This window comes from Marmota monax, unplaced genomic scaffold, assembly GCF_021218885.2.
Source record: "Marmota monax isolate L192 unplaced genomic scaffold, Marmota_monax_Labrador192_F-V1.1 WCK01_AAM20220418_F8-fsc00125, whole genome shotgun sequence".
Lineage (NCBI taxonomy): Eukaryota > Metazoa > Chordata > Mammalia > Rodentia > Sciuridae > Marmota > Marmota monax.
In genome coordinates this window covers 8,894,597-8,919,646 of record NW_026695235.1, presented here as the reverse complement: position 1 = coordinate 8,919,646, position 25,050 = coordinate 8,894,597, and the positions used below count along the sequence as shown (strand labels likewise).

Genomic DNA, 25,050 nt, shown 5'->3' with positions numbered 1-25,050 from the left:
TTTTAACAGAGAGACATCACACAGGGCTGGGGAATGGACAGTACAAGGCCCCTTATGGTTATTGTGTTTGCTTAGCCTACAGAGTTACAAGATGGTTTAAGAAGCTACAACATTCAAAAGCCACAGAAGTTCACATAAAATTCCAGATTTCTACCTAGTCATGGAGTACTTGGGGCTGGCAGTACTGGGTCCACATACCCTCAGCAACAATCAGCTGGAGCTGGTGTGAGCCGCTCTGTGTGGAGGGGCGAGTGTGCTCTGGTTCCCCCCTCCCCTACCACTCCATCCTCTAACTGATGCATATATTCATTTCTGTGTTCATTTTTGTTGTCTGCCTGGTCTCTGAGGACAGCCGAATTGGAAACAAGAAGGCTTACATCAGGGGAGTGAGCAAACACTGCCCTGGGGATCAATCCACATGGCATGGAGTACAGATGGTGGGTGGTTACAACAGGTTAGGCTCAGAACAGTTTTTGATAGGTTCAGAGATTCCTGTTATGGGATGAACTGTGCCCCAAAATAACTCACGTTAAATCCCTCAGAATGTGATCTTATTTTGAAAGAGAAGCATTGCAAATGTAAGTTGAGGTCATTCTGGAGTAAGACAACTCCCTGATCCAATATGACTGTTGTCAAAAAAAAAAAAAATGTGGGGGTGGGGGGTGGGCGGTCTGGTCACAGGGAGAACACCATGGGAAGATGAAGGCAGAGTTCCATCAACATGGCTAAAGACACATCGCCAAAGACCACCAGCCAGCACCAGAAATGAAGGGAAAGCAGCAGAACAGATTCTCCCTCACCGCCCTCAAGAGGAACAAGCCCTACTGACACCTTGACCTGAGACTGCAGCCTCCAAAAGGACCAGACAGTGACTTCCTGCTGTTTGGTCTTCCCAGCCCCCTGCCCTGTCATCTGCAACACCTCATACAGCGGCCACAGGAAGCCCTTACACAATTCAGTGGCACTCACACAGTGGTGGGTGGAGTGGGTGGTCAGATCCTAGGGACAGACTGCCAGGACTGCCCTGCTGTCTACTGTCTCTATGGCCTGGTCAAAATCCTGTCAATACTGTCCCTGTCACCTCACCTTACAGTGACTAGGGTTGCTGTGCAGGTGAACCTGGTTCATATTTGATGTTCTGTTTGGATGTGAGGTGTCCCCCAAAAACGTATGAGAAAATGCAAGAAAGTTTGGAGGTGAAATGACCCGGTTAGAGAGCCTCAACCTAATCAGTGAATCAATCCCCTGATAGTTCCCGGTGGGAACTGCAGGCAGACAGGGTATGGGGGGAGGAGCCGGGTCACTGAGAGCATGCCTTTGGGTGTATATTGAGTCCTCATTGAGTGGAGCTCCCTCTACTTCCTGATCACCACGTCCTGAGCCACTTTCCTCCACCACATATTTCCGCCGTGACGTTCTGCCTCCTCTTAGGCCCCAAGGAGTGGTATTGGCCTTTTATGGACTGAGACTTCTGAAATCATGGGCCCCCAAATAAATTTTTCCTCCTCTAATTGTTCTTGTCAAGTCTTTTGGTCACAGTGGTGAAAATACTTGGGAAGTGCTTGGGACAGTGCCTCTTTATTGTGGTTGGAAAGTGCTGTTTATTATTGGATTATTATTATTATTTTGCTTTGGCTAGAGCTTTGTTCTGAACTTTGAAAACCCTCAAGTAATGGTGGTTGCATGGTGGGAAAAGCTTTGTACCAAGAGAAAAACTCTCCTTAGCTTCCAGGACTCACTCTGCCCCACCCAGCTAGTGCTCTTGATTAGAGCAGAACACTTTTCCAGACCTCCCCGTCTTCTGCGAAACAAAGGCATTAAAGAGAATCTCCAGGCTGAGCACCCAAAACCCCACCACCCCTGCGCTCCCATCCACCCACACCACTTGGAGCTCATAGGTTCTGCAAGTTGCTGGTTAGGGTCTCCGGCCTGTCAAGGACCCCATGTAGATCCCACTGAAGGATCTAGACTTTAAAGTCATATCCCTTAGTCCAGTTAAACAGTCAATGGAAACATGGTGCATAGAGGATTTGCTGGGCAAACTAGATCAAACCTCATAATTCCCCTAAGGCAACCCGAACACCCTCCCCAACACTGGGACCTGCTGCTTCCTCTCCTCAGAAGTGGGACCAACCTGGAACATGTCAGTAGAGGCTAGAGGAAATATTCAATCCAAATATCTGTCTCTGGTGGATGGGGTAGAGAGAGAAGATGGGAGGGGAGGGAGGGGGGATGGTAGAGGATAGGAAAGGTAGCAGAATACAACAGTTACTAATAGGGCATTATGTAAAAATGTGGATGTGTAACCGATATGATTCTGCAATCTGTATTTGGGGTAAAATTGGGAGTTCATAACCAACTTGAATCTAATGTATGAAATATGATATGTCAAGAGCTTTATAATGTTTTGAACAACCAATAAAAAAAATTAAAAAAAAAAAAAACAAATATCTGTCTCTGAATCCAATGCTCTTTTATGATCATTGATTGGCAAGACTTCTGAATGGTTCTCATGTGCAAAAAAAAAACCTTAAGATGAATTTTAAGTGCAGAAGAGATCACAGGATCTTTAAGCCAACAGCACAAGATATTTGTCTTCATTACCATCCCCAGCTAGAAACCAAGGTCCCCTGTGATTTTCTCAGGCATTATGTTAGCCCCACACAGAAAACAGAAGCTTGAAGGCACAATTCCCTGGACATGAGGCAGAAAGTCTTCACTCACCAGACGGAGACTGGACCACCGTGAGGTTGACAGCCACGGCCTTGTGGGCCTGCACACTCCTCAGGTCAGCCACACAAGTCAGGGTCCCGTTGCCCTGCGGCGTGAGAGCCAGGACGCTCACCGTACTGCGGGGCTCGCCGGGCTCCAGGAAGGAGTAATAGCTCGACTGGCTTACGGGGACGGCGACCTCCCAGGAAATATTCGGGAGTGGGCTCCAGCCCAGTGCGCGGCAAGTGACAGTACAAGGCTCGTCCTCAGTGACTACAATGCTGTCATTGGGAATGTACAGCGCTCCCATGACTGAGGAAGAGAAGAGAGAAAGTCGGAGAATCGGCAGTGGCTGTCAATGCCAGCTCCTCTTCTCCTGCGGCAATTCGTGTTCCCAATCACAGGGCAGGAGACTTTCTTCCCAAAGCCCGAGGCTGTGTCTGTCCTGGGAAACCCCAGCTCAGGTTTCACCTGTGTCCCTTTCTATATCTGCCAGGTTCTCAAGAGAAGGTGAGATCGCCCACGATGCTCTGGGGAACCACTTTATAGGGAAGAGAAAACAGATGCATGGCCACAGAGTCACTGCAGTGAGCCACAGGATTGTCCTGGGCCTCCCCGGGAGCAAAAGCAGGAAGGGAAACAGCCTCCAGATTCTTTTCAAGGTGGCCCGATTCTGGAGCCTCCCGGGAAGCAGGCCTCTCCTTGACGTGGGGTCAACCACATTTGTTTTATTTATTGTGGGGATCACAAATGCTTAGAAATTATTACTATCTTTGACATGGCCTTTAAAATATGATTGTAGCCATATGTTAAACAAAAATCAAATCTGAGGTAATGATAGAAATAATGAATCCAAATCGTGTATCAAAATGGTTTACTCAGATAAATGATTTTTAAAATTTTATCGAGAACCCGTTTGCCTATACCAGCATTCACAATATAAATAATCCATGGGAAAATATTGCTTACTTTTGCTGATATTGCTAATACAACCTGAGTGTTGGCTCCAGCAAAGACACAGCCTTAGCGAAATATACATGCATTGAAATATTCAAATTGCACATGCTGAAACTCCCCTCCACGTAATGTAATGGAAAGAACACTGGACTAAGAATCAAAGGCTCTGCCCTTGCTCCTGGCTCTGCTGAAAAATTGCCATCACCTCAAAAACAGACGGAAATCCTGCTGCTGTTTTCCTCCTGTCAATCAGATGATTTGACCAGGTAAGCCGTTCTCAGTTTGGTTTCAGTATCTTTTAACTCTTGAAAATCTCTGAGGACTCCAAAGACCTTTCATTTATATGGATTCTATTGATAGTTAACATATTTAAAATTTAGATTAAATATTTACTTTAACATATTTATTCAAAAAATAACCTATTCCATGCCAACATAGATCAACATATTTCATAAAAAATAACTTAATTTTTAAACCAATAAAAATTAGTAAGGGTGACGTTGTTTCCTACTTATACAAAAATCTCGGTGTCTGGCCAGGAACTCACATCTGCTTCTTCCTTCCATCTGTTGCAATATATTGCTTTGTTTGAAAGATGTAAAGACTCTCTCACTTCACACTGAAATGTAATTGCAATAGTGCGGAGAAGCTCCTCGCCTTTGTAGATCATCCTGCTCTTCTTTGATACCAGACCAAAGCTCAACAGCTGAGCGTTCTTCAAGGCTGGCGGCACCATGGACTCTGAAGCTGTACCAAGGGACTTTCCTCCTCTCCAGTGGGCACTTGGGGTCTTTTGTCCTCTCGTGACTTTGTACCATTGTCCCTATTCACTTGGGGAAAGTGCGGGCCTGCTGAGCCCTGTAAACCTTCCCAGTGCCCAGCCAAAAGCTCCCTGTGCACTTGCCAGACGGAAAGCAGAAACTCAGCCCCCATCTGGGAACTCTGAGAGCACCAGTGGCTTCACTGACCCCTGGAGAGGTCCTGGGTACCAAGTAGTCCCAGGCCACATGAACCAGACCAGCTCTGCCTGACCCACCCACGCTGAGACTTCCAACTGTTTCATTCCTGAATATTCCCTGGAATAAGAAGGCACCTTTGCTAATTCAAGGGCCATCGTAAATGCGATGAGAGCAGGGTAAGGACTTGTCCCTTAGGTCCACAGGGTTTTGCACTTGTCCTGTGTCTGTCCGTTGTTTGTTTGATGGAGAGGGGTCTTAAGATGCAGACCCTGGAAGGAACAGTATTGCCTCAGACAAGATCAGAGGACCTTGAACTCTGGGCCAAGTGGTCCTCAAAACACCAGGGCTGTTTGGTGAGGCTGATGAAAGGACCCACACAGCAATCTGGACTTCCACTTTCCCCGCTGGCTTCACGGAGCTTCTCCAGCAGCAGGACACACTCTGTCCACAAGAGGATGACTCCGGCGCTCCCACAGAGTTTGCATGACTCAAACTGGAGCTCCATCCACTCTTTATGTTCCTCATTGATACGTGTAGGAAAAATGAGCATCGTTGGGTAATTGGTGGGCATGTCCTCTCTTTTTTCAAGATGCTTTTCTCCCTCGAGGAGACCTTGTTGCTCAGAGAACATTTGTTCCTCCAACCACAAAGTGCCACCCAGATCCATGGAGCCGTGGTGAAATGATGGCACGCAGCCCCAGCCCTGTGGGTTCCCTCCGCACGACACTGGAGAAAGTTCTGCCTCCCCTAGAAGCTTCTTCTTTCATTTGTATTAAAACCAAAAATGACGGCAATTACCATACAGAAGGATGTGCACTGGGCGTACTCAGACAACCCTGTGGGCTCGCGGCCTTGGGAGAGGAGCCAGCCTTCATGCTCCACTCCCCATCCAGGCTCCCTCCTCCTCTCTCGCTCCTGCTTCCAGGTCCGCAGACCTCCCAGGCACACCTCAGACGAAGCCTTCTCCGGGAAGTTGCTCTGGGAGGAGTGGCAGAGCCAGTCACCTCCTTCCTGGTGGGTCCCCAATCTTGTCCTCCTTCCCTCAGGGCTGCCAGCCCCTGGGTGGCCACTTGCCTCTCCCTGGTCTTGTCGGGCTCCTGAGGACAGGAACTGTGTCTTCCTCTTTTCATCTTGAGTCGACAGAAACGCCTGCTCTTTTTAGGAACCCAATAAATATGAAGCAAATGGTCCTGGGGGCCACGCTGAGCTGAAGACCTTCCACAGACCCGCCTTGGAGATGCCATGACGAAGCAGACTGGGTACCCCCACCCAAAAGACCCCCCCACCAGAATTAAGCTTCTCCTCTTGTCAGATTTTTACAAAGAGCGCCAACAGGATCTCACAGGAGATCTGCAGAGAGCTCACTGTGGTTCAGAGCTTCCTCTTTCTTGTAAATGCCAGGTTTGCAGACACAGCGTGTGAAGCCTCTGTCTAGCCTACGAGTAGGAGACAAAGAGTAACTGTCATGTTCCCACCGATGCCACTGTCTAATCTAAAGGAATTTCCAGACTCTGGGAAATCCAGAGATTTATAGGCATGAGCCCCTCTGGACCACTGCAGCCTAAGTAAACCTGCTTCCTGAAAATTCCTCGGGTGTCCAGCCTCATCCGTCCTACATCAACGACAGCCCTGTGGCAAAGGAACGAGGGCACAAGGCCACTGGACGCCATGTCCTGGATCACACCAGGGGTTAGCCATAGAGCTGAACAGTGACCCCAGGCAGTGAGGCCTCAAGTCACAATAATGTGTGGCACTGTGGCCCTGGCTCTGCTGTCATCTATTGAAGGGAAGGGACTTTGGAGTCCCCAAACTATCCTGAGTCATTTGTACATCTGGTCTTCACAGAAAGCCTAGGATGTGGGCAGGGAAGCCTCATCCCGGTTTTTAAAAGATGAGGTAGCTGTCTCTCTGGGAGACAAAGCCACGCAGAGCTCGTGCCTTTGACGCTCTCCTCCTGTGTTCTTTCCCTTATACCACAAGTCATTATCGCAAGAAGCTGGTCGTGCAAAAGGCCAGCGGTCCTAGGTGGCCTCAGAGGATCACTTACTTAGAAAATGTCATTGGACTCTCATTAAACCACACAAAATGAATGACACCCTGCAGTAGCTCACCAATGTAGCTCAATTTCTACAGTAAAAAAATCATTTAAAAAAGCAAATAGAAATAGACATGTCTCTCCATCGAATATTATGAAATCTGATATGTCAGCAACAGGAACATAGACAGCATCTTTGAGAATTTCCCTCAGGCAAATATGTAAATGGATGTAAGAAATCATTTCAAAGATATGGCACAGTCTCTTGTAAGTAGTGCTAACGTGGAAACCCAGAAGCCCACTAGTTCCTGTGCCTCTATAAACAGTACATAAATATACTGCGAAAGACTACAAAGGGATTGAACTTGGATCGGAATATTCTAGATCCTTGACAAAGCATCCCTTTACTTTTTTCCCCTAGAATGTAACATGATCTTCAGAATCTCAGCGTCACCTTGAAGAACAGAAAAGAAGTCATCATCATGACCCATGATGTTTACGTCCCTTCTCTCCCAGAGGCTCGGTACATCTGATGAACACACACCTCTGAGTGTAATAACCACGCAGTAGGGGCAGGGAGAGAACGAGGTGGGGGAATTCCTGCCAGGAAGAGAAGGAACTTAAGGCATGTTCAAAGTCGGTCAATAATGTGTGCAAAGAAAGACGGTGAAGTCTAGGGAAAACCAGAGAAGGGGCCGTGATCGTCACACATCTCCACAGCAGAGACAGCGCTCGTCCCTGATCCTGCAGGATGCGGGGATGGGGTCCAGAAAGGCCGGGAGATACAGGAAGGGACCAGAATGACCAAGCCCATCCCAACGGTCTTTTTTTAAAAAGCAGAGGGAGGAGGAAGGAGAAGAAGGAGGAAAGGGAGAGGTGAGGGACGGAGGAGAGAGACGAAGGACAAACCGTGAACATTAGTTCTGGGCGATTCTACACCCTGCAAACTGAAGGCCGGGCTGCACGGGGAGGGAGGGAGGGACGGAGGACAGTGACAGACACCACATTCTCCAAGGGCAAGGGTGACACCAGCCGAAGGCAGAACAGGGCCACCCTGTGTGGCCTCGACTTCATAAGGCCCCTTCTGACCCTCTGATGGCCAACCCAATGGACCGCAGCTTCCCAGCGTGGGGGCCACCTGGACACACACACCTTGGACAGCAAGGAAAGCCAGTCCTTCCCGGTCACTGTTCTGGAGGCTGCATTTGACCCACCCCGAGTCACTGAGCTGCGCGTTGTGGATTATCATCTCGGAGATGAAGTTCCCGTCCACGTCCTCGTAACTCTCGGAGGTGAAGCGGTCATTGGTGATGATGGGCTCCCTGGGGGTGACGCTCAGGACCACCGTGCCCTGGAGAGCCCACATGATGAGCTTCCAGCCCGGGGACACGGTACAGTTGAAGCGAGCCTCCGAGCCCTCCAGGACGGTCGCATTGTGGGGACCTTCTATGATCTGATAACCGGATCCAGGAGCTGGAAAACAACCGATATTCAAGGTGGTAACCTAAGTCGACCCTGTAGTGTAACCCTCTATATTACCAGTTGTGTCCCCCAATGGACGTCCACCCAATGGCTCAGACCCCATCTTACTGGTCCTGACTCCAGGGCGCCCCCAGGAGACCAGGAGCTGCCTGTGGACACAAGGCCACCACCGCATCCTCCTTTCCAGTCCCCTCCCCTCCCTGGGCTGCACTGTGTGGAATACTGTCCCCTAAAAGTCCATGTCCACCATGTCCACCTCAGAATGTGACCTTTTTAAATAAGGCCTTCGCAGATGTAATGAGTTAAGGATCTCCAGATGAAATCAACCTGGATTTAAGACAGACCTTAAGTCCAATCATAGGTGTCCCTATAAGAGAAAGGACAGAGGGCCACCCAATGAAGATAGAGGCCGAGAATGGAGCCCTGGGCCTCCAAGCAAGAGACACCCACGGTCACTGGTACCCACTGGGAGCAGAGAGGTGTGAACAGGTCCTCCCTGACACTGCAGAGGAGCTAGCCCTGCACTCGCAGTCACAGTGGTGGACCTGGGCCAGCTCGGACCTTCCCACTCTGAATCCCCTGCTCTTTGCCTCTGAAGCCACTAAAGGAAGAGCCTGGCCCAGGGCGCACCCCAAACCCTAGTTTATCTCCATCAAGACTTTCCTGTTGCCTTTTGGTGTCCTAGGACCGCCCCCCCCCCCCCGTCAGCCAGGTGGCCTGCCATGTGCACTGGGTGTCCCCAGGTAGAGTGAGTTCCCCTCCTTCCTTCAGACCTGGTAAAGGTCAAGTGTCAGGCAGGTTCTAGAGGAGTCTCCCTGCGGCCTGCAGCTCCTGGGGAAGAGCCACACTGAAGGACACACGTTGCCACGGGCACCTCACTGAGCACCCAGAAGGCACTGCGGGAACCATGCAAGGGAGGGAAGCGCTGCAGGCCAGGCAAGGAGACCAGGAGGACCCGCTGGCCAAGGGCAGAGCTGGGGCAGGTCAGGGCCCAGGAAGCCCATCCAGGGTCCGGGAGAACAGTCACCATTCTTTGTTTTGACGGGAGCAGGACAGAAAAAGAGACAAAGCGTGACTTTAAACACTTAGGTCGGATCTCCTCCCTGACCTGGGCAAGACGCTCGGCCCACAACTTTGATCTTCAGCTACAGAAATGAAAAGCCACAAGAGGGGGAATCAGACATGAGTGCCAGGGAAGCCACGGCGGGAGCCCACTGCTCCCCTGAGCCCTGAACCACACTTCAAGGACAGGCAGACTTACCCCCAAGGGAAGAAGCAAGCTGAGCCCCAGCTCCACACTCTGATGATAGGCATCCTGACCTCACCTGGCCAGGTAGACGAGGGATGGACGTGCCCAGTGGGGCTAGGGAACTGAGCCTGCCCGCCCCCCGGGGAGCCCAGCAGGCAATTCCAAGCCAGCCCATCTGAACCCAGACCTCCTCCCAGCCCTGGGCATGGGGCGGGCACATCATTTCACTCCAAAGTCAGCCTGTACCACGATTAAGAACCCAGCACCCGGGGGTGAGGCTTCCGGTGCAGCTGGGGAGATGGAAGGGGGGAAGGGGGGAGGGGGCCTGTGTGGGATGGAAACCCCTTGGGTTTGATGGGCCTTTAAATCACAAACAGGAGGAACCAAATGCTAAGCACCAAATTCCCCTGACAATCCCAGGGTCCTGCTAGAACCCTAAGCCACCGCCCCGGGCCAGACCTGAGTCAGAAGCTGTTTTTCTGGTCAAGGCCTCGTATCTTATCTGCAGCTGAGTGTGCAAGCCTGCCCCACCGTATCTTATCTGCAGCTGAGTGTGCAAGCCTGCCCCACCGGGATGAGTAGGAGCAAACTGTAAATAAGACCTTTAACCAACAGAACCTCTGCTCAGAACCTTCCTCTTCCCTTGGCTGGCCCTCTCCCCTAAGAGCAAAGAGAAACTGGGAAAGATCAGGGCGCCTGCCCGAGGGCCCTGCTGCAGCTGTTAGCCACGCCAGGTCCTGGCTCCGTCCGCAGCAGCTGATCCTTCTGGAAGCTTCTCCCCTGGGCTCTTCAATTCCCAGCTCCCAGCCCCGGCCCCTTTGCTGCTCTCCTGCTCTGAGGAAAAGAACCAGCTGCCACCCAAGAGTGACCTGATTCCCCGCCCTCTCACCCCGGCCTGGCACCCTCCAGGTGAAACACTCAGGGGCAGCAGGCTCGCAGCCTCTGTGGCTCCCGCTTGTCCTCCACAAAGGGACCCTCAACTCCGCATCACTCCTGCGGAGAGAGGCCTTTCCTCTGCTCCCTGGAGGGGCCCTCAGCCACCTCCCTGGCTCAGGTTGTGGGAGCCTTGTGGACCGCCCTCCATCTTCCCAGGCTCCTCTTCTCTGGCTCCTGGCCACACCTGCAGCCCCTTCGTCCCCTCTTCTCCTACCTAAAACGTGGGATGGATGGGAAAGCAGGGCTGGAGGTGGGGCTCCCCCCAGGAGGAGCAGGGGACAGACAGGGGCGGGCAGAGAGAGCGCTGCTTTGGGACGCAGCTCTGGAAGGCGAGAAAGGAGCCAGAACAAGAAGAGACGTGAAGGAGGGCCCGGGGCAGGTGAGCTCCCAGCTCAGTCCCTGGGATAGTCCCCAGGAAGAGTCGGGATCACCCATAGACCACCAGTCCCCCCAAAGCTGCTGTCCATGCCGCAGTCATGCATCTGATCGGGTAACCCTGCCCCACCTCCCACTCCACACCCCAGACTTGGTGTCAGTGATTCTCTCCTCTTAGGACAGACCAACTAAGGCTTAAGACTGAACTCACAGTCCCACAGCAGCTTCAGTTCGCCCCAACTCCACCTCGGGCCACTGGACCTTCAGTTTATCAGACTCATCAATTCTTTCCAGCCCCAGGACCTTCACACATGCGCTGACCACCCTGGAACACCAGTCTCACTTGCTCCTCAGTTCCACGCCCAGATGTCACCTCCTCAGGGAAACCTTCAGAATACCCAATTTAGGCTAAATGATCCTATCACAGGACCTCAAATACTGTTCCCCTACTAGACTCTAAGCTCTGTGTTAACAAGGATTATGCCTGGCTGTACTCGGCCCTGCTCCCAGTGCCTCAAAGAAGTGGCACACAACAAAGTTCTGCGCATAGTTACTAGTGAATGAATCAAGTGGTCGGGTTCCGTATCAGGAGAGCTACTACCACAGGCAAGGTGGAGAGGGAGGATTGGGTGTCCCCAGTCGCTGCCCCCAGGGGTTCAGAGGTGTCTGCAAGTGAAGAGGACAGTACCCCAAGCCTGCCCGAGTGAAGCGTCGGCAACACATTTCCAAATTGGTATTCATCACCAGTTTGAGGATGGGCCCCCCTCCCCAGGGCTCTAGATAAGACATCAACCAGATTCCCTGGCCTCAACCCAGTGCACAAGACAGCAACACCAGGAAAAAAATCTCTAAGAAAATCCAAACCAGAGTTCATCACTGCCTGACAATCCTTTGAAAGAGTTTTGCGGCCATGGCTAGAAGAGGCCCACACAGTGCTGTGTCCCTGCAATGAGTCCTGAGGGTGGCTGGCCAGCCCTGGGCTCAGCCCGCCGGGGGCTTTCTTCCCCCCTCCACTCTGCAGACAAATGTCTAGCAAGCACCTTCCAACCAACTCACCCTCACGCCATAGGACAGGGTCTCCCGGTCCCTGTGCCCCGAGTGCGTTCCCCACCACAGTCTGGAGCCCCTAGACTTCACATGCAAATCATCCCCCAGTCAAGCCTCTCGCAGTGCCCCTGCTGCGTGGAACACACCCGATGTTTCCTGTTCTGTTTTATTCCACACCCCCCCCCCTTTTTTTTTCTTGATGCTGACATGACCAGATTTTTTAAATGCTGTGTCTAGCATCCAAAATAGGGACCACAGGGACCTAAAAAACAGCCACAACCGTCTGTGCAGTGACAGGTCAGAACAGCGGCCACTTTGGGGAGGAGCAAAGGGAGGCCAGAGAGGGGTGCCCAGGGGAGACCCCATTCCCAGCACAGATGGCACAGAGGCGCGAGCCCTGAAAGCCCTCGCTCTGCACCTGGACGACACAGTGCGCTCCTGGACACGCACTGTCCTTCTGCGTGACGCCTGCGAGTCCCTGCAGTAGGGATGCCGAGGGACATCTAACCAGTCAGGGAGACAAGCTGAAGCCCTCCGGGAGCCGCGGAGCCAGACAAGACCAGCTAAACCAAAGCGGGGTGTGCAGACTCAAGTGAGCAAGACGGAGGCTGGGCCTCAACCCCAAGTCCGCTCCACCTGGGCGTGTCCACCATGTCCCGGAGCAGCCACATCCAGGGGGCACTGTCACACAATGGACCTCACCTGGGGATGCGTGGCAGCCGGGGTGCCCACCCTGGAAACCACAGGCTCCCCGAGGCGGTGACACCTGTGCCCCCTTCCTTGAAAGCCAGGTAGACACTGACGGGGGTGAGAGAGACATCTCAGCAGTGCCGTTGCTTCGGGAAGGTCCCTGATGAGGTCCCCCAAGTCTCAGCCACAGCCCCGACGTGGGCCGTGATGTCAGTTCCAAGCAGGAACAGCATCCCACCGAGAGAGAGGCCCAGAGGCAGCCGTGCACTGGGAGGTGCCCTCGGGCAGCTGTGTGCCCGCCACCCTGCCTGCAGCAGACAGTGACCAGTCCACAGCCCTGTGACCCCTACCTGCGAGCCCAGCCAGGACCACCAGCACGGCCAGCACCTCTTTCCAGCCGCCCTCCATCTCTGCATGTTCTTCCTCACCCTGGAATAGAAAGGCAAGTGGGTGACACCCCACGCCAAGAGGCACCTGCCACCCAGAGACGGCCTGAGCCCTAGCAGCTCCTGGCGTCCACGCAGAAACAGAAGGCTCACAGGGGACTTGACAGGAAGGCACATTCTCGGGTCCACCCACCCCGCTGGACCAGCTGTTCAGGGGTGCCCCCAGCCACCTGCATCCACACAAGCCCCCGGGGCTCTGACACAGCTCAGGTTTGAGAGTCACTGGATGAATAGAGCAACCCTATCCCAGCCCTCCCATCAATGATGGGGTGCAGATGGTGCAGCCCAAGCCCTGCACAGCCCACTGAGAGGTACTGCGTGGCTTCCTATCCTCCCTGTCAGCCACTGAGAAAAAAAGTCCTGCCCACCAGGAGCTTACACTCTCACAAAGGAAGAGAAGACAAAACAGATCAATCGATCATGTCATCTCCTGAAGGTGCAAGAGGTGAGGAGAAAATAGGATGCGCAGGGGTGTGCGTGGGGCGGGGTCTAGCTATCATCTTCGCCAGCTGCGCAGGCTCCCAAGAGGAGAGTGAGCAAGGCAACCTCTGTGTGTACTTCTGCAGGAGCAGCTCCCCTGGCAGGGGAACAGCAGGTACAAAGGCCCTGGGGTGGGCCGGGCCAGGCATGCTGAGAGAGAGCCTAGAGCTCTGTGGCTGAGTGAGGGGTACCTTCAGGGTCCAGAAGGTCAGGGTCGACTAAGCCGCACTCCAGGCCCCACATGTACACCCCTCGACCCTTCCTCCAAGTCCCCCTTCTCCTTGATGGCCTCCTTGTTCACTCCCCAACTGCTTCTTTACCTTTGTTCTTTCCTTCTCCAGGCACCTGCCAGAACTGTGGGTCCCTCGGGGCAGCTGAAGGCTAGCTCACCTGGGCAGGAACACACCCTGCAGGAGCCATACCCTGTGCCTGGGGCTAGGGTGTTCCCAGCCCTCCTCCCCACCCTCACAGGTGTGCGAGAGAGGCAGGTGGTTCTCACTTCAGCTTTAGCACCCACGAGACTCCACGGCCTGTCCCTCCAAAACGTGAGGTGCCAGGTCCCACCAGAGACCCTGTGGTGGGACCTTGTAGTGTGTGGGCACAGCAGGCCAGGGATGGCCTAAGAAGGCAGACCCCACAGCCAACCCAGAGGCAGGAATACAAGACCCCAAGCAGGCCCGCCTGGGCTGCGACGACTATGCTTTGCCCAGGGTCCCTGTGACTGGCAGCCAAGCGGCTCCAGCCCGGGACTCAGTGAACATTTCATCTCATTACAGGTACTCAGAGCTCCCGAGAAGGAATGGGGTCTCGGCCTTATATTTCTCTGCTCTCTTCGGAAAGAAAACTGCAACTACTCCTACCCTTAATTTAAGGTTCAAACATCTCAGGGCACGCTTCCCCGGCAGGAGCCGGCCCCCTGCGCTGGCCTCAAACAGACCCAGCAAATGTCTTAGCACCAAATTTCGCCTCGGCCAGGCACAAACCAGAATGAAATCAGAGCCTCTGAGATCACTCCAACACCTCAGCCACGCAGCGCCCCATCAATCATTTACCAGTTGTCAAGGATCAATTAGCGCAACTGGACAGCTGACGGCTTTACAGTCACCTGGAATGCAAGGCCCGCACAGAATGAGGAGAAATCAACCCTGCCAGTTACGGAAGTGATACGTTTTTATCAAAAGCAGTCACTGTGGAGGTGGCCCAGAGTTAGGGAAACCGCAGCAACGGGTTAAGGTCCCCTGGGAGATGCTGTCCCCCTCTCTTGCTCTCCACCCCGGAAAATGGCTGTCTCATGCTCCAGCAAGGTCTGGGGTGGGCAGCGCAGCGGACGGTGGGAGTCCAAGAGCAGGACCAGTGCGGTCACTACAGTCATGGGCTTGTGAGGACACACAGGGCTCAAAGGCTGGGTTCAGTTGGGGCAGGACTGCACAGCGGATTTCAAGTGCAACCTAAATCAGACAAGTTGCTTGGGGGAGTTTGAGCAGCCCTGAGACGTGACTTCTCATTCATTCCACTATGGAAGGATCCGAATGATGCGCCTGTAGTTGAAAAACTGCGAAGTCTTCTTCAGTCTTGTGTTGACGGGCCGTTTGGGCAGGACGTAACCCCTGCCCCTGCCTTACTGGCCGGAGGAGCCCTGGGAAAACTCTGGCAGGCACCGCCAAGCTGCCTTCTCGGGAAGAACAGCGCTGGGTCTGAGCTCCCTGAGCCGGCCTTTCCCGCTAGGGATTGGGAGGAGTTGGATGTCGTAACTTCCCAAAGCACCTGCGAACATCCTGGTCTAGGCAGCTCCAGAAGCCGACCCCAACAGAACCCGGTGGGGCCTGGCAGGGAGGAGTGCGCACTCAACCGCCCCCGCGACAGGGACCGCCTCTCCCTGGACCCTGCGGACTGCAGCTCTGCCGGCCCCTAAGCCGGGGCCCAACTTCTTAGAAAGTCAAGACATCAAAACGTGGGCCTTCTCGCTGGGGAGCAATGGCCTCTCAAGTGCCCAAGGAGCCACTTCCCTGGGACCTCCCAGCACTCAAGTCCCGAGACCTCCCCAAGTGCCAGCAGAGTGGCCCTCCACACTCCCAAGAGTGACAGGGACACTCACCGAGTACTGAGGGAATCCCCGACTCCTCCGAGCAGGCCTCTCCTTTAATTTTTAACTCCGTGGAGGCTGGAAAGCAAACATCAGGTGGGGGTGAACGTCCAGGCTCTGATGGGAGACCCAGGAGAGACCCCGGCAGACCTGGGTCAACTGCAGCACGAGCCGCAGTGTCCTACCTCGGCCAGGAGGCCTCCCCCTCGGGCTGCCAGGAAGGTTCCTTTCCCAGAGGCTCCAGGCTGCTGGCCTCTCCACAGGGCGCGGGAGCTGATCCTCTGGCCGCCACAGAACTCCGATTTCTCCTGACCAGCTAACAGGAAGTTCCTCCTGAAATGACCCCGTCATGTCACAGGCGGGGCCACACGCCCACAGGTGAGCGCCCCACCTTCTGCATTAATCATTAGACAACTGCTCGCAGGCACCGACGGGCCTAGGATCCAGAGGCCTCAGGCCTCTTCAGCTCCCCTCCGCCCAGCCCTCCCAGCCTCCCAGGCCAAAGCCTGGGTCCTGGTACTTTTCCACCAGCCCGAGGCTGTCAGCCCCCTTCCTCCCAGACTCCGAGGACCTTGGCTGGCCACCACCTTGCTCCTCCTGGCCTCACATAAGCCCAGGCGCTGGTGAAACCGGTTCCTGCTCCTGCAGGCACCTCGAATCCAACACAGAGCAGCTGGATTGGGGGAAAATAAAATCTAGAGTGACAGGAGGTGGCACATGACAGCCCTTAGGAATGGGGCACAGTGTCCCTGGAGCATTTGCCTGAGAACCAAGTCCACCTCAGCCTGCAACCTCACCAGCCCTCAGGGACTAGGACAGACCTGGGCCTCCATCCCACCTGGCTCCTCAGGGGTACACAAAACCACTTGCCTTTTCAGAGCACTGTGACATTTCTAAAGAAGACCATCTTCCAAAATCCTGATGCTCTGCACAGTTGAACCATCTGCCTACAGAAGAGTTTTTGTGACTATCTGATCTTGTCTCTCCTACTGTAGTTTAATATTCCCAGGGGACGCAGAATTCAGGCTGTGTGCACATAGTAGGCCCCAAGGGGTAGAACGCACATATTAAAGAAAGACACAAATGCAAATACATGAGGGAAAGGGCAGGGTGCTGTTCCTTTCTGTTGAAGGGGATCCGATGTGTCACTTTGACTTCAAGATCATTTTAAGTGGAAGATGTTGGAGATTCAACCTTATGCAGAAGGAAAGAAGGAGGGCGGGCAGGCTGGCCTTCCCTTTTCTGACTCAGAGCAGAAATCCTAGAAACACCTTCCCTTTCACAAACCAGACATTGTTTTCTAGCTGCTGTGGACTGAAGTGTGTGTGTGTGACATAAAATCATATGTTGGAGTCCTAATTCCTCAAGTGGAGCTTTTGGCCACAGTGAAGTCCCCAGGGTGGCACTCCTGAGGCGGGTAGTGTCCTATGAGGATGTGAGATCTCCAGCCCCATCCCTCTCCTCCCACATGCACCAGGAAGGGGCATCTACAAGCCAGGAAGACCATCGGCCCTTGATCAGAGGCTGCTAGCCTCCAGAACTGTGGGAAGAGTCTGTCTGTCCTCGAGCCGTTGTGTGTGGCCTTTTGCTGTAGTAATGCACACTGACCGTGACCCTAGCCCTTTCTTCTTGCGCAGAGAATGACCACGTCTGACGCCTGCATTCCGACTGGTGCAATCACAGCCTAAATCCTGAGCACGTTATCATCCAGTGCTGTAGTATTGAAGTCCTGCTCCCTGGTGGCCTCGTCCTGGGCACCAGCATGTGCCTGGAAATGTCACACATTCAAACGTGTCTAGGTCAACCTCATCAGGAAAAGGGTACAGTGTGAATCCACTTGGAAAACACACTGAGTGCAGAAGTTATGTTCAGGATCTAAACTTCTCATTTCTATTCATTTGAAATCATACACCCACCCATTGTTTTTTTAAGTGAATTCTTTTTTTTTGAGAGAGAGAGAGAGAGAGAGAGAGAATTTTTTAATATTTATTTTTTAGTTTTTGGCAAACACAACATCTTTATTTTATTTGTATGCGGTGCTGAGGATTGAACCCAGAGTCGCGCGAATGCCAGGCAAGCGCGCTACCACTTGAGCCACATCCCCAGCCCAAAATCACAAACCCACCCGTTTTTATACCCAGCTCTTGGCTTCCTCCAGAGCTGCCGACTTCTGGATTAACAGGTGGGGTCCTCTGCCCGTTCTGTGGTTTGTTCATGCAGAAGATGAATTTCCATCACCCTTATCAATGTGCAGGTAACTTCCTCATTCTCCAGTAATTAATCCAATAAATAGTGCTGCTACTCAGTGTCTCAGAAAGCCTCCCCTTCAGAGTCTTAGCAAGTCCAGTCCAGAGTTTCCAAAACCCATGGGCCACGTGGCCACTGCAGACGTATCACCCACCAAATATCATGCAGTAAATATTTAGAAGCATCTAGTATTTCCCTGGCAGTCCTCTAGGCACAGGAGGGTGGCTCGTGACCACACATGGTGCCTGTCCCCACGACATGTACCCTCTGGTGGGATGACATGAGGCCTACTCACTGGGCCTCAGCCCTGGGCCCCACAGGCAGCCTCTGCTTCCCAAGGCTGCTCCTGTCAGCAAGGCTGGGGAACAGTGCCGCTTGCTTGCAGGGTGGAGAGGGGTGTGGTAACACTGGTGACACCCGGCCATCATGATGATGTAGTTACCAGTCATGGCAGCAGCCACGGCCAACACTGGGACACTTACAGCGCGCTGAGTCTTCAGTCAAAGAGCTCATAGTGAAGAGGACCGGACCCAGTAAAACCCTCAGACAGTCACGGCAACGGGACCCAATTAAGGCTGGTTTTTTTTTTGGTTTGGTTTGGTTTGTTTTGTTTGGGGCATTTGGGGGGTTTGTTGTTGTATTGTGTTGTCTTTTTGTTTGTTTGGGGTACTGGGGATTGAACCCAGGGGTGCCTAGCCACTTAGTTACACCCCCAGGCCTTTTTATTTTTTATTTTGAACAGGGTCTCACTATGCTGCTGACGCTAGCCTCAAACTTGGGATCCTCCTGCCTCGGCCTCCCTGTCCCTGGGATAATAAGTGTGAGCCACCGCACCAATTAGGGCTCCGTGAAATGTCCCTGGAGAAACAATCCAAATGCTCCAGCCACACCTTGGTCCCAGAAAAGTGATAAAATGGCCGTTTGTCCTGGAGTGGTGGGAAAGCAGAAGTGGGGACACATCTAAATAGAGGCTACAGGAAAGTCCAAACTCAAGGGCTAGGGAAGTCACAGCCAATCAGAAGGTCAGGGCCGAACCCATAGCCCTGACGTCTTCTAATACCTGGTTAGCGCAGATGGGCCAAGGACTCCAGACCAGCACACCTACATGAAACCTGCCTCCAGGCCCCTCGCTCCTTCTGCAGAGCCCCGCTTCTGTTTTATCACTGGAATAAATCCTCCTCTTTTACACTCAGCCCTCATTTCCTGTGGATTTCATTCCTCCAATTCATAAGACAAGAAACCAGAAAGAAACCAGTGAGTCCTGCAACTTACCCAGACCCACGAGCCTGCAGCAGCAGAGAACCTAGCTCAGTCTCGGACTCGGTTTCAGCAGCGCCTCCCGGGGCCCCTGAGGCTGGCTGCACTGTACGGACAGTACTGGGCCAGAGGACCCCTTCAGAAGAGCCCTCTGAGCAGACACGTTGTTTTTAATACTAACATTTATTGCTTTTTTGGTCATTCAGAATCTGTTTGGAGCTCTAGATTGAAGGGGATAGAATATGGAATATGCCACCCCAAAATATGCATTTGTTACAAAGATGATTTTGTGTTGAAGGCAGTTAAGAAAAAAACAGATACAGGAAAAGCTCTCTGCCTCCCCCTGTCGGCCTAAAAGCAGAATACACATTTCCTTGTGACCGTGACCCCTCTCATACAGCAAAGGAGAGAGTGACCTTTATCACCAGAGACAGTGCCAAGACAAGTTGGCTGACAGAGCCTTCCTAAATACCCCTTTCTTCTTTTACTTTCAAACATATAATTGCCTTCCAGTAATTTATCTCCTGTAGAAGCCCAGATACCTTTTTCTTTGTCTCATCCCATCTGCACATCTAAGCTCTGAGTTTCCCCACTTATCAGGGACCCCACTTTCTATGAAGGCCTCTGTGCCCATAGAAATCAAAATAGTAACATCAAGCAAAATTGCCAAAGTGGAGAGTCTCGGGGAGTCAAATAATCACAGAGATATCACACAGGGTTTTGTGTCTTATTGATGAGCTGTGGCCTAACATGATTCAGAACTCAATTCCGGAACAATGTGCCGCAGGACTGTAAAACGAGGGCATGTCCTTGCCCTCGCCGGCTCTTTTCTCCTCTTGGCCTCCTTCTACCATTTTGAACATCAGTTGGCACCAGGCGTCTTGAGGACTGGCCTTCCAACCTCAGTGTCACCAAGATTCCCAGTCCCAGCCCTAACCCCAGCATCACTACCAGAGAACACCACCAGAGCCTCTAGGAGAACTCTCACAACAGTGAGCACCACAGCACACCTGTGTAGTATGTACACCTGATGACCATACTCAGAGGTCCCGCGGCAGGGGCAGGGGCCCCAGGTGGCCTTGGGCCTGGACTGCCTCTGTTCACTAGCTGCTGAGAGGCCACCAGAGGCAGGACCTGCAGACGGGCTCGCAGGTCTTTGGGAAGGTAGCTAGCAAAGTGTGGCCCCGAGCGACTTTTTTTTTCTTTTAAGTTTGGAGACTTGCGTTATTTCCAAATTTGAGCACAAAGAGATTTTACTGATATTTTTAGCCTTTGCTATTTTAAAATTGCAAAGTTCAGATTTACATAACGCATATTCATGTGGCAATTCAGATTGCAACGGAGGCCTGGGAGCCCTGGGATACCCCAGGAGGCCCTGGGGAAGTGGGGCTGAGCTGGCTGTCAGGTGGGTACGAAGCTGTGAGGTGGGACCGCAACCTCAGTGCAGAGGGGGACTGTGTGCCTGAGGCCGCAGGGCAGGGCAGGTGGCCCTGAAGTGGGAGACGCCAGTGGGGTCTGAGTGCAGAGAGGGGCCAGCGGTGGGTGGCCTTAGATGCAAGGCCAGACCAAAGGGTAGGCCAAAGGTTTGGGTTTTACCTTCCCCTATAGAAAGGAAAGTGGGAAATGCCGTGGAGAAACGTGGACGGGGCCAAGGTTGTGAGGCTGTGGCTGACAGGGCCTGAGCCGTCCTGGAGCCGTTGGCTCTGAGAAACTGAAAGTAAAACAGATGATTGCTGGATGCAGAAATGCAAATGACCCCTGTCTAGTGGGGATCCCTGGACTTTGGCTCTGTGGAGAGTGACACGTTCTAACTGCGAAGTCCCCCATCACTCACGATGGCACACGTGGGCATGTTCCTGGGTTCTCCCCTGAATTTGCTGGTACCTCCTCTGGTTCCCTCCCTGGTGAAGGAACTCAGTACAGTCTTTGACACTGTTCATTGTAGATTTGAAGGAGAGCCATGATCTCAACTTCAAAAACATCGTCTTGAGGAATTCAGGTATATAAGGAATTCAAGCACGTGACTTCTTGAAGACGGTAGAGAAAGCAGTGAATAAGAGGGCCGATATTTAACCTCATCTTCAGAAAAAAGCAATTTCATATTGGTTCAATGTAATATAAAGAAGAAAATAAGAACCGTCTGTAATCTCAACAGAGGCACCATGAATTTTTAATAACTAGATTCAATTGTTTTCCTTATGAAAAAAGCAATAACACACTCGCTATAGGAAAATTAGAAAATACAGGAAAGCAAAAAGGAGGAAAGTTTCCAAACAGAATGCACTTAAGGCCACCATGCAGGGACAGCACGGTCAACAGGTCAACCGCGTGGCCTGAGTGTTTGCACGTTCATGCTGAGCCTACTGTTTCACAGCAGGATCGAGTCACCTGTGGGTTACAAACCCCTGCCGCTCCCCGTGACTACGCACACACTTCTCGGTGACTGAGCATGACCCTGTCAGCTGAGGCCACCTCTCTCAGGGGGTGGCCTCCTGCTGCCGGGCTTCAGCAGCTTGGTATAGTAAGTGGTGAACTTTGTCACAGCCCAGCAGAGAGGAGGCCACAGCCGAGGATCGATTCTGGAAAATGCAATTGCTGTTATGCAAAAAATTCAGCGGCTGCTAGGAGTTAGGGGAGAGGATCCAAGAGGGCCTTTCAGGGCATGCAGCGAGCTCCTCTGTGTGACGCTGTAGTGGACTCACATCACTGCACACTTGGACACACCCACAGAAGGTGCAGCATCAAGAGCCACCCCCAGTGCACACCGTGGATGCTGGGGGGTGGATACCTGGCCGGTGGGGGTCAACCCACTGTGACAAAGGGGGGGGGTGTCGATGGTGCGGAGGCCATGCGTGTGTGGGTTGGGACGTGACAGCCGTCTGCACCTTCTCCTCTGTTTTGCTGCAAACATATAACTACTCTAAAAAGCAGTCTGTTTTTTTTTTTTTATGAACTCGCTGGGTCAGAGGATATGCACACCTCGAGCAGTCTGCAGTGTAGCCAGGCCTCTGCAAGATGGTCACTGTCCCCCTGCAGGGAATGACCAGGGCACTCAACACCATCAGCTATTGTATTTTTGACAACTTGGCAAAAAAAAAAAAATCATCAGCATTTTAATTACAAAGGTGGTGTGTTATCAATGTAGAAAATTCATAAAATTCCAAAAAATACACAGGGGTCATGAAGCAGAATCCACAGCTTTACGGCCCAGAAAGCCCCCCAGGAAAGTGTTCATTACCCAGCCTTCACCCCTTTGCCTGTGTGCGAGCACACACACATGTGTGCACACTCATGTGCCTGTGAGTGTGTTGCACTTCATTTTTAACTTTTTATTGAAGTATGACATGGAATTTCGTATTGAAATTCTACTTCTTTCACTTCATTCCCCCAAGTGGGAACTTATTTGATCTAAGGGTCTTTGCAGATGTAAAGAGTTCACTTAAGATGAGGTCACCCTGAAGTCAGGGTGGGAATTCCATCCGGTATGACAGGAGTCCTTGTAGGGAGAGACAGGTGTGTGTGCAGAGACAGGGGGAGGTGTGAGCCCCCAGGAGAAGCCACACAGAGATGAAAGTGGAGAAGCCAGAATGAGGACCACCCAGGACCACCAGCCTCGGCCAGTGCTGCGATCCGGTGAAGAAGGCTCCTCCCAAGGCCCTGCTGACACTCAATTGCAGACCTCGGGGCTCCAGAACCTTGCATAAGGAACCAGGGTTGCGTTAAGACGGCTGATCTGCGGCTCTTTCCGATGGCTTCCCAGGGAAACCAACATACCCACTTGAGCAAGTGGCCTAACTGGGTTTCCGTACATTTCTGCATTGTTATAATTTTAAGGGGCTAAATGGTATTATGTTTTATGGATGTACCAAGTTATTTAAAGAATTCTTCATTATTGAATATTAAATTGTGCTGGTTTCTTAACTCTTAGGGATATTTGAATTCGGCAACCATACGTACTTTCACATATTACATAGTAGAATATAAAGTTGTACATAAAATTTTGCATCTTTTTAAATTTTTTGCTGTACGATGCACATTGCTCCATATGGTTAAAAACCACTCGTGAACATCGTTTTAATGGCTTCATAATAACATGCTACATGATGATGCACAATATCATAATAATGTATCATAAGGACTGAAAGAATACCCACTCCATCAGGCCGCCTGCGCTGCTAGCTTTGAGAGCTAGAGGAAGACAGATACGCTCCTGCACGCAGAGCTGTTATTAATTTCCCCAGCATTGGGCAGTCTGATTCTCTTTAATTCAGTGCAGACATCCAGACACTGATCACTTTGAAATCAGAGGTGGAGTTCAGTCGGTTCCCAGAACTATGCCTCTCACAACCCACGTGCAGAGTCTAAGAGGGCTCCTGTCCCCAAGCCCTCGGCAGCATGAATGCTGTCCTTTTCCTGAGAATGGCATACTTGGGCACAACATTGACAACTCCCTCAATACATAAGAATAAGTGTCCTTCAAGCCTCAGGGGCTGATTCTCCCCTCGGGTAGGAATGTCACATGTACCATCTTGAATGGCTCTCTCTGCTCAAGTTATCTTCATCTCAACACATCCTCAGAGACAGAGAGCAAGAAGCAAAAAATGTGTTCTACTTACAGCACCCAAACTTGGTGGTTCCAAACACCCAGCATCTATTTGGTGTTCTGGACGGGCTCCCCACACCGGCTGGGACAGGGGCAGTGGGGCTGGGCGGTCACTCCCAAGGAGGCTCGCACACAGGCCCGGGAAGCTGGTCCTGGTCATGGTCAGGAGCTCGGCTGGGCTGGCTGAGGGGCTCCACCACCCACAGGGGCCTCTCCAGAGAGCAGCTGGAGCCTCCTCATGGGACAGGTCCCCAGAGCCAGAAATGGAAGCTGCTAGTCTTGTACAGCAGGGACCTGGAAGCAGCACATGTCACAGTATTGCTTTTCTGCAAACAGAGGGATGTGAAGGTTGCTTGCTCATCTCCCTCAGTTCTGAGGTGGGAAGCCCTAAGCTCTCTGCTTAGGGCCTCAGGAGACCAGAATCAAGGGTCAGCAAGATGGCTCCTCTGCTGTGGGCTGTGGGGAGGCAGAGCCTCGTGGCAGAGCACACGGCAGAGCAAAGCTGTCACCTCACGGCAGCTGGGAAGCAAGAAGAGAGGAAGGGACCAGAGCCCCCAACACCCCCAGAGCACCCCCAGATGGCCCGACTCCTTCCACTAGGCCCCGCCTCCTCACGGTTCCTCTGCCTCCAGGTAAAGCCAGTGGGGGACTAAACCTTCCACGCATGGCCTTGGGGACACTTCAGACCCAAACCACAGCCGGGTTCAAGGCCTGGCAGTGGCATCAGCTCAATCTCTGGGGACTCAAGAGGTATGGCATGCACAGGAGCATGTTTGGGAGAAAGAGATCACAACTCAAACAGAAAGCCAGAGGGACGGGGACCCCCAGTCCCTCCTGAGGCCACTCCAGTGGACCCTCGGGAAGGTCCCACACCACTCGACACCAGCACATGGAGGACCAAGCCTGGACTCGTGCGCCCTGGGGAGACAAAGCACAGCCAAAGCACACCCGGCGATCTCCTCCACCCGGGCCTGGGCCTCGGTTGTCAGCTGGCCTCCCGGTGGGGACAGTCGGGTGCTGTGGATGGGGAAGTGGTGTTTGCTGGTGGGTGAGAGGATTAAAATGTGCAGCCTTTTCAAAGCACTCGTGATCAGTCAGGGCCTCCCATTGGCACCAGGCCACCGGCCACGAGTCCCCCAGCTTGGCTGCTGACCTGTGCCTCTCGCGGTTCACAAAAAGCTGAACAAAAAGCAAAATAAAAGTGGTCCTTGAAAGTGAACTGAAATTCTCAAACACAGAAGTGTGTTTTGAAAACAAAGCATAGGAAATATAAATTGCCTTTGGGACATCATAATTTGATTCTATTTTTACTGACAGATTCTTGTCCTGGGCATGTCAGAAGCCTCGCCTCCTCATAGGTATGCACAGGGGACGAGGAGCCACCGAGTCCTTTTTTGGCAATCCATTCTTGCCCAGGGGCTGCTCGTTGCTCAGGAAACAAAACTCCCTGCATGTTTTGTTAGCTTTAGAGGGGCGTCTTCCTGCTGCCGAG

The 25,050-nt window shown here is 52.5% G+C and overlaps 1 protein-coding gene across 2 annotated transcripts in view; it reads right to left on the bottom strand.

Annotated features, from left to right (window-relative positions):
* Positions 1 to 15,817, bottom strand: part of Igsf5 (immunoglobulin superfamily member 5) — a 37,740-nt gene extending 21,923 nt beyond the window's left edge. Inside the window, exons 1-5 of one of the 2 annotated variants that reach the window (XM_046439043.2) lie at positions 15,637 to 15,708; positions 15,464 to 15,529; positions 12,793 to 12,871; positions 7,816 to 8,136; positions 2,725 to 3,024 (exon numbers count right to left, since the gene is read on the bottom strand). In XM_046439043.2, the coding sequence (XP_046294999.1) occupies positions 2,725 to 3,024; positions 7,816 to 8,136; positions 12,793 to 12,850 (679 nt within the window). In that variant the 5' untranslated portion in view covers positions 12,851 to 12,871; positions 15,464 to 15,529; positions 15,637 to 15,708. Of the gene's footprint in view, positions 1 to 2,724; positions 3,025 to 7,815; positions 8,137 to 12,792; positions 12,872 to 15,463; positions 15,530 to 15,636 lie in introns of both variants that reach the window. The other variant, XM_046439042.1, reaches the window with a different exon arrangement.
* Between the last annotated feature and the right edge of the window lie 9,233 nt (positions 15,818 to 25,050).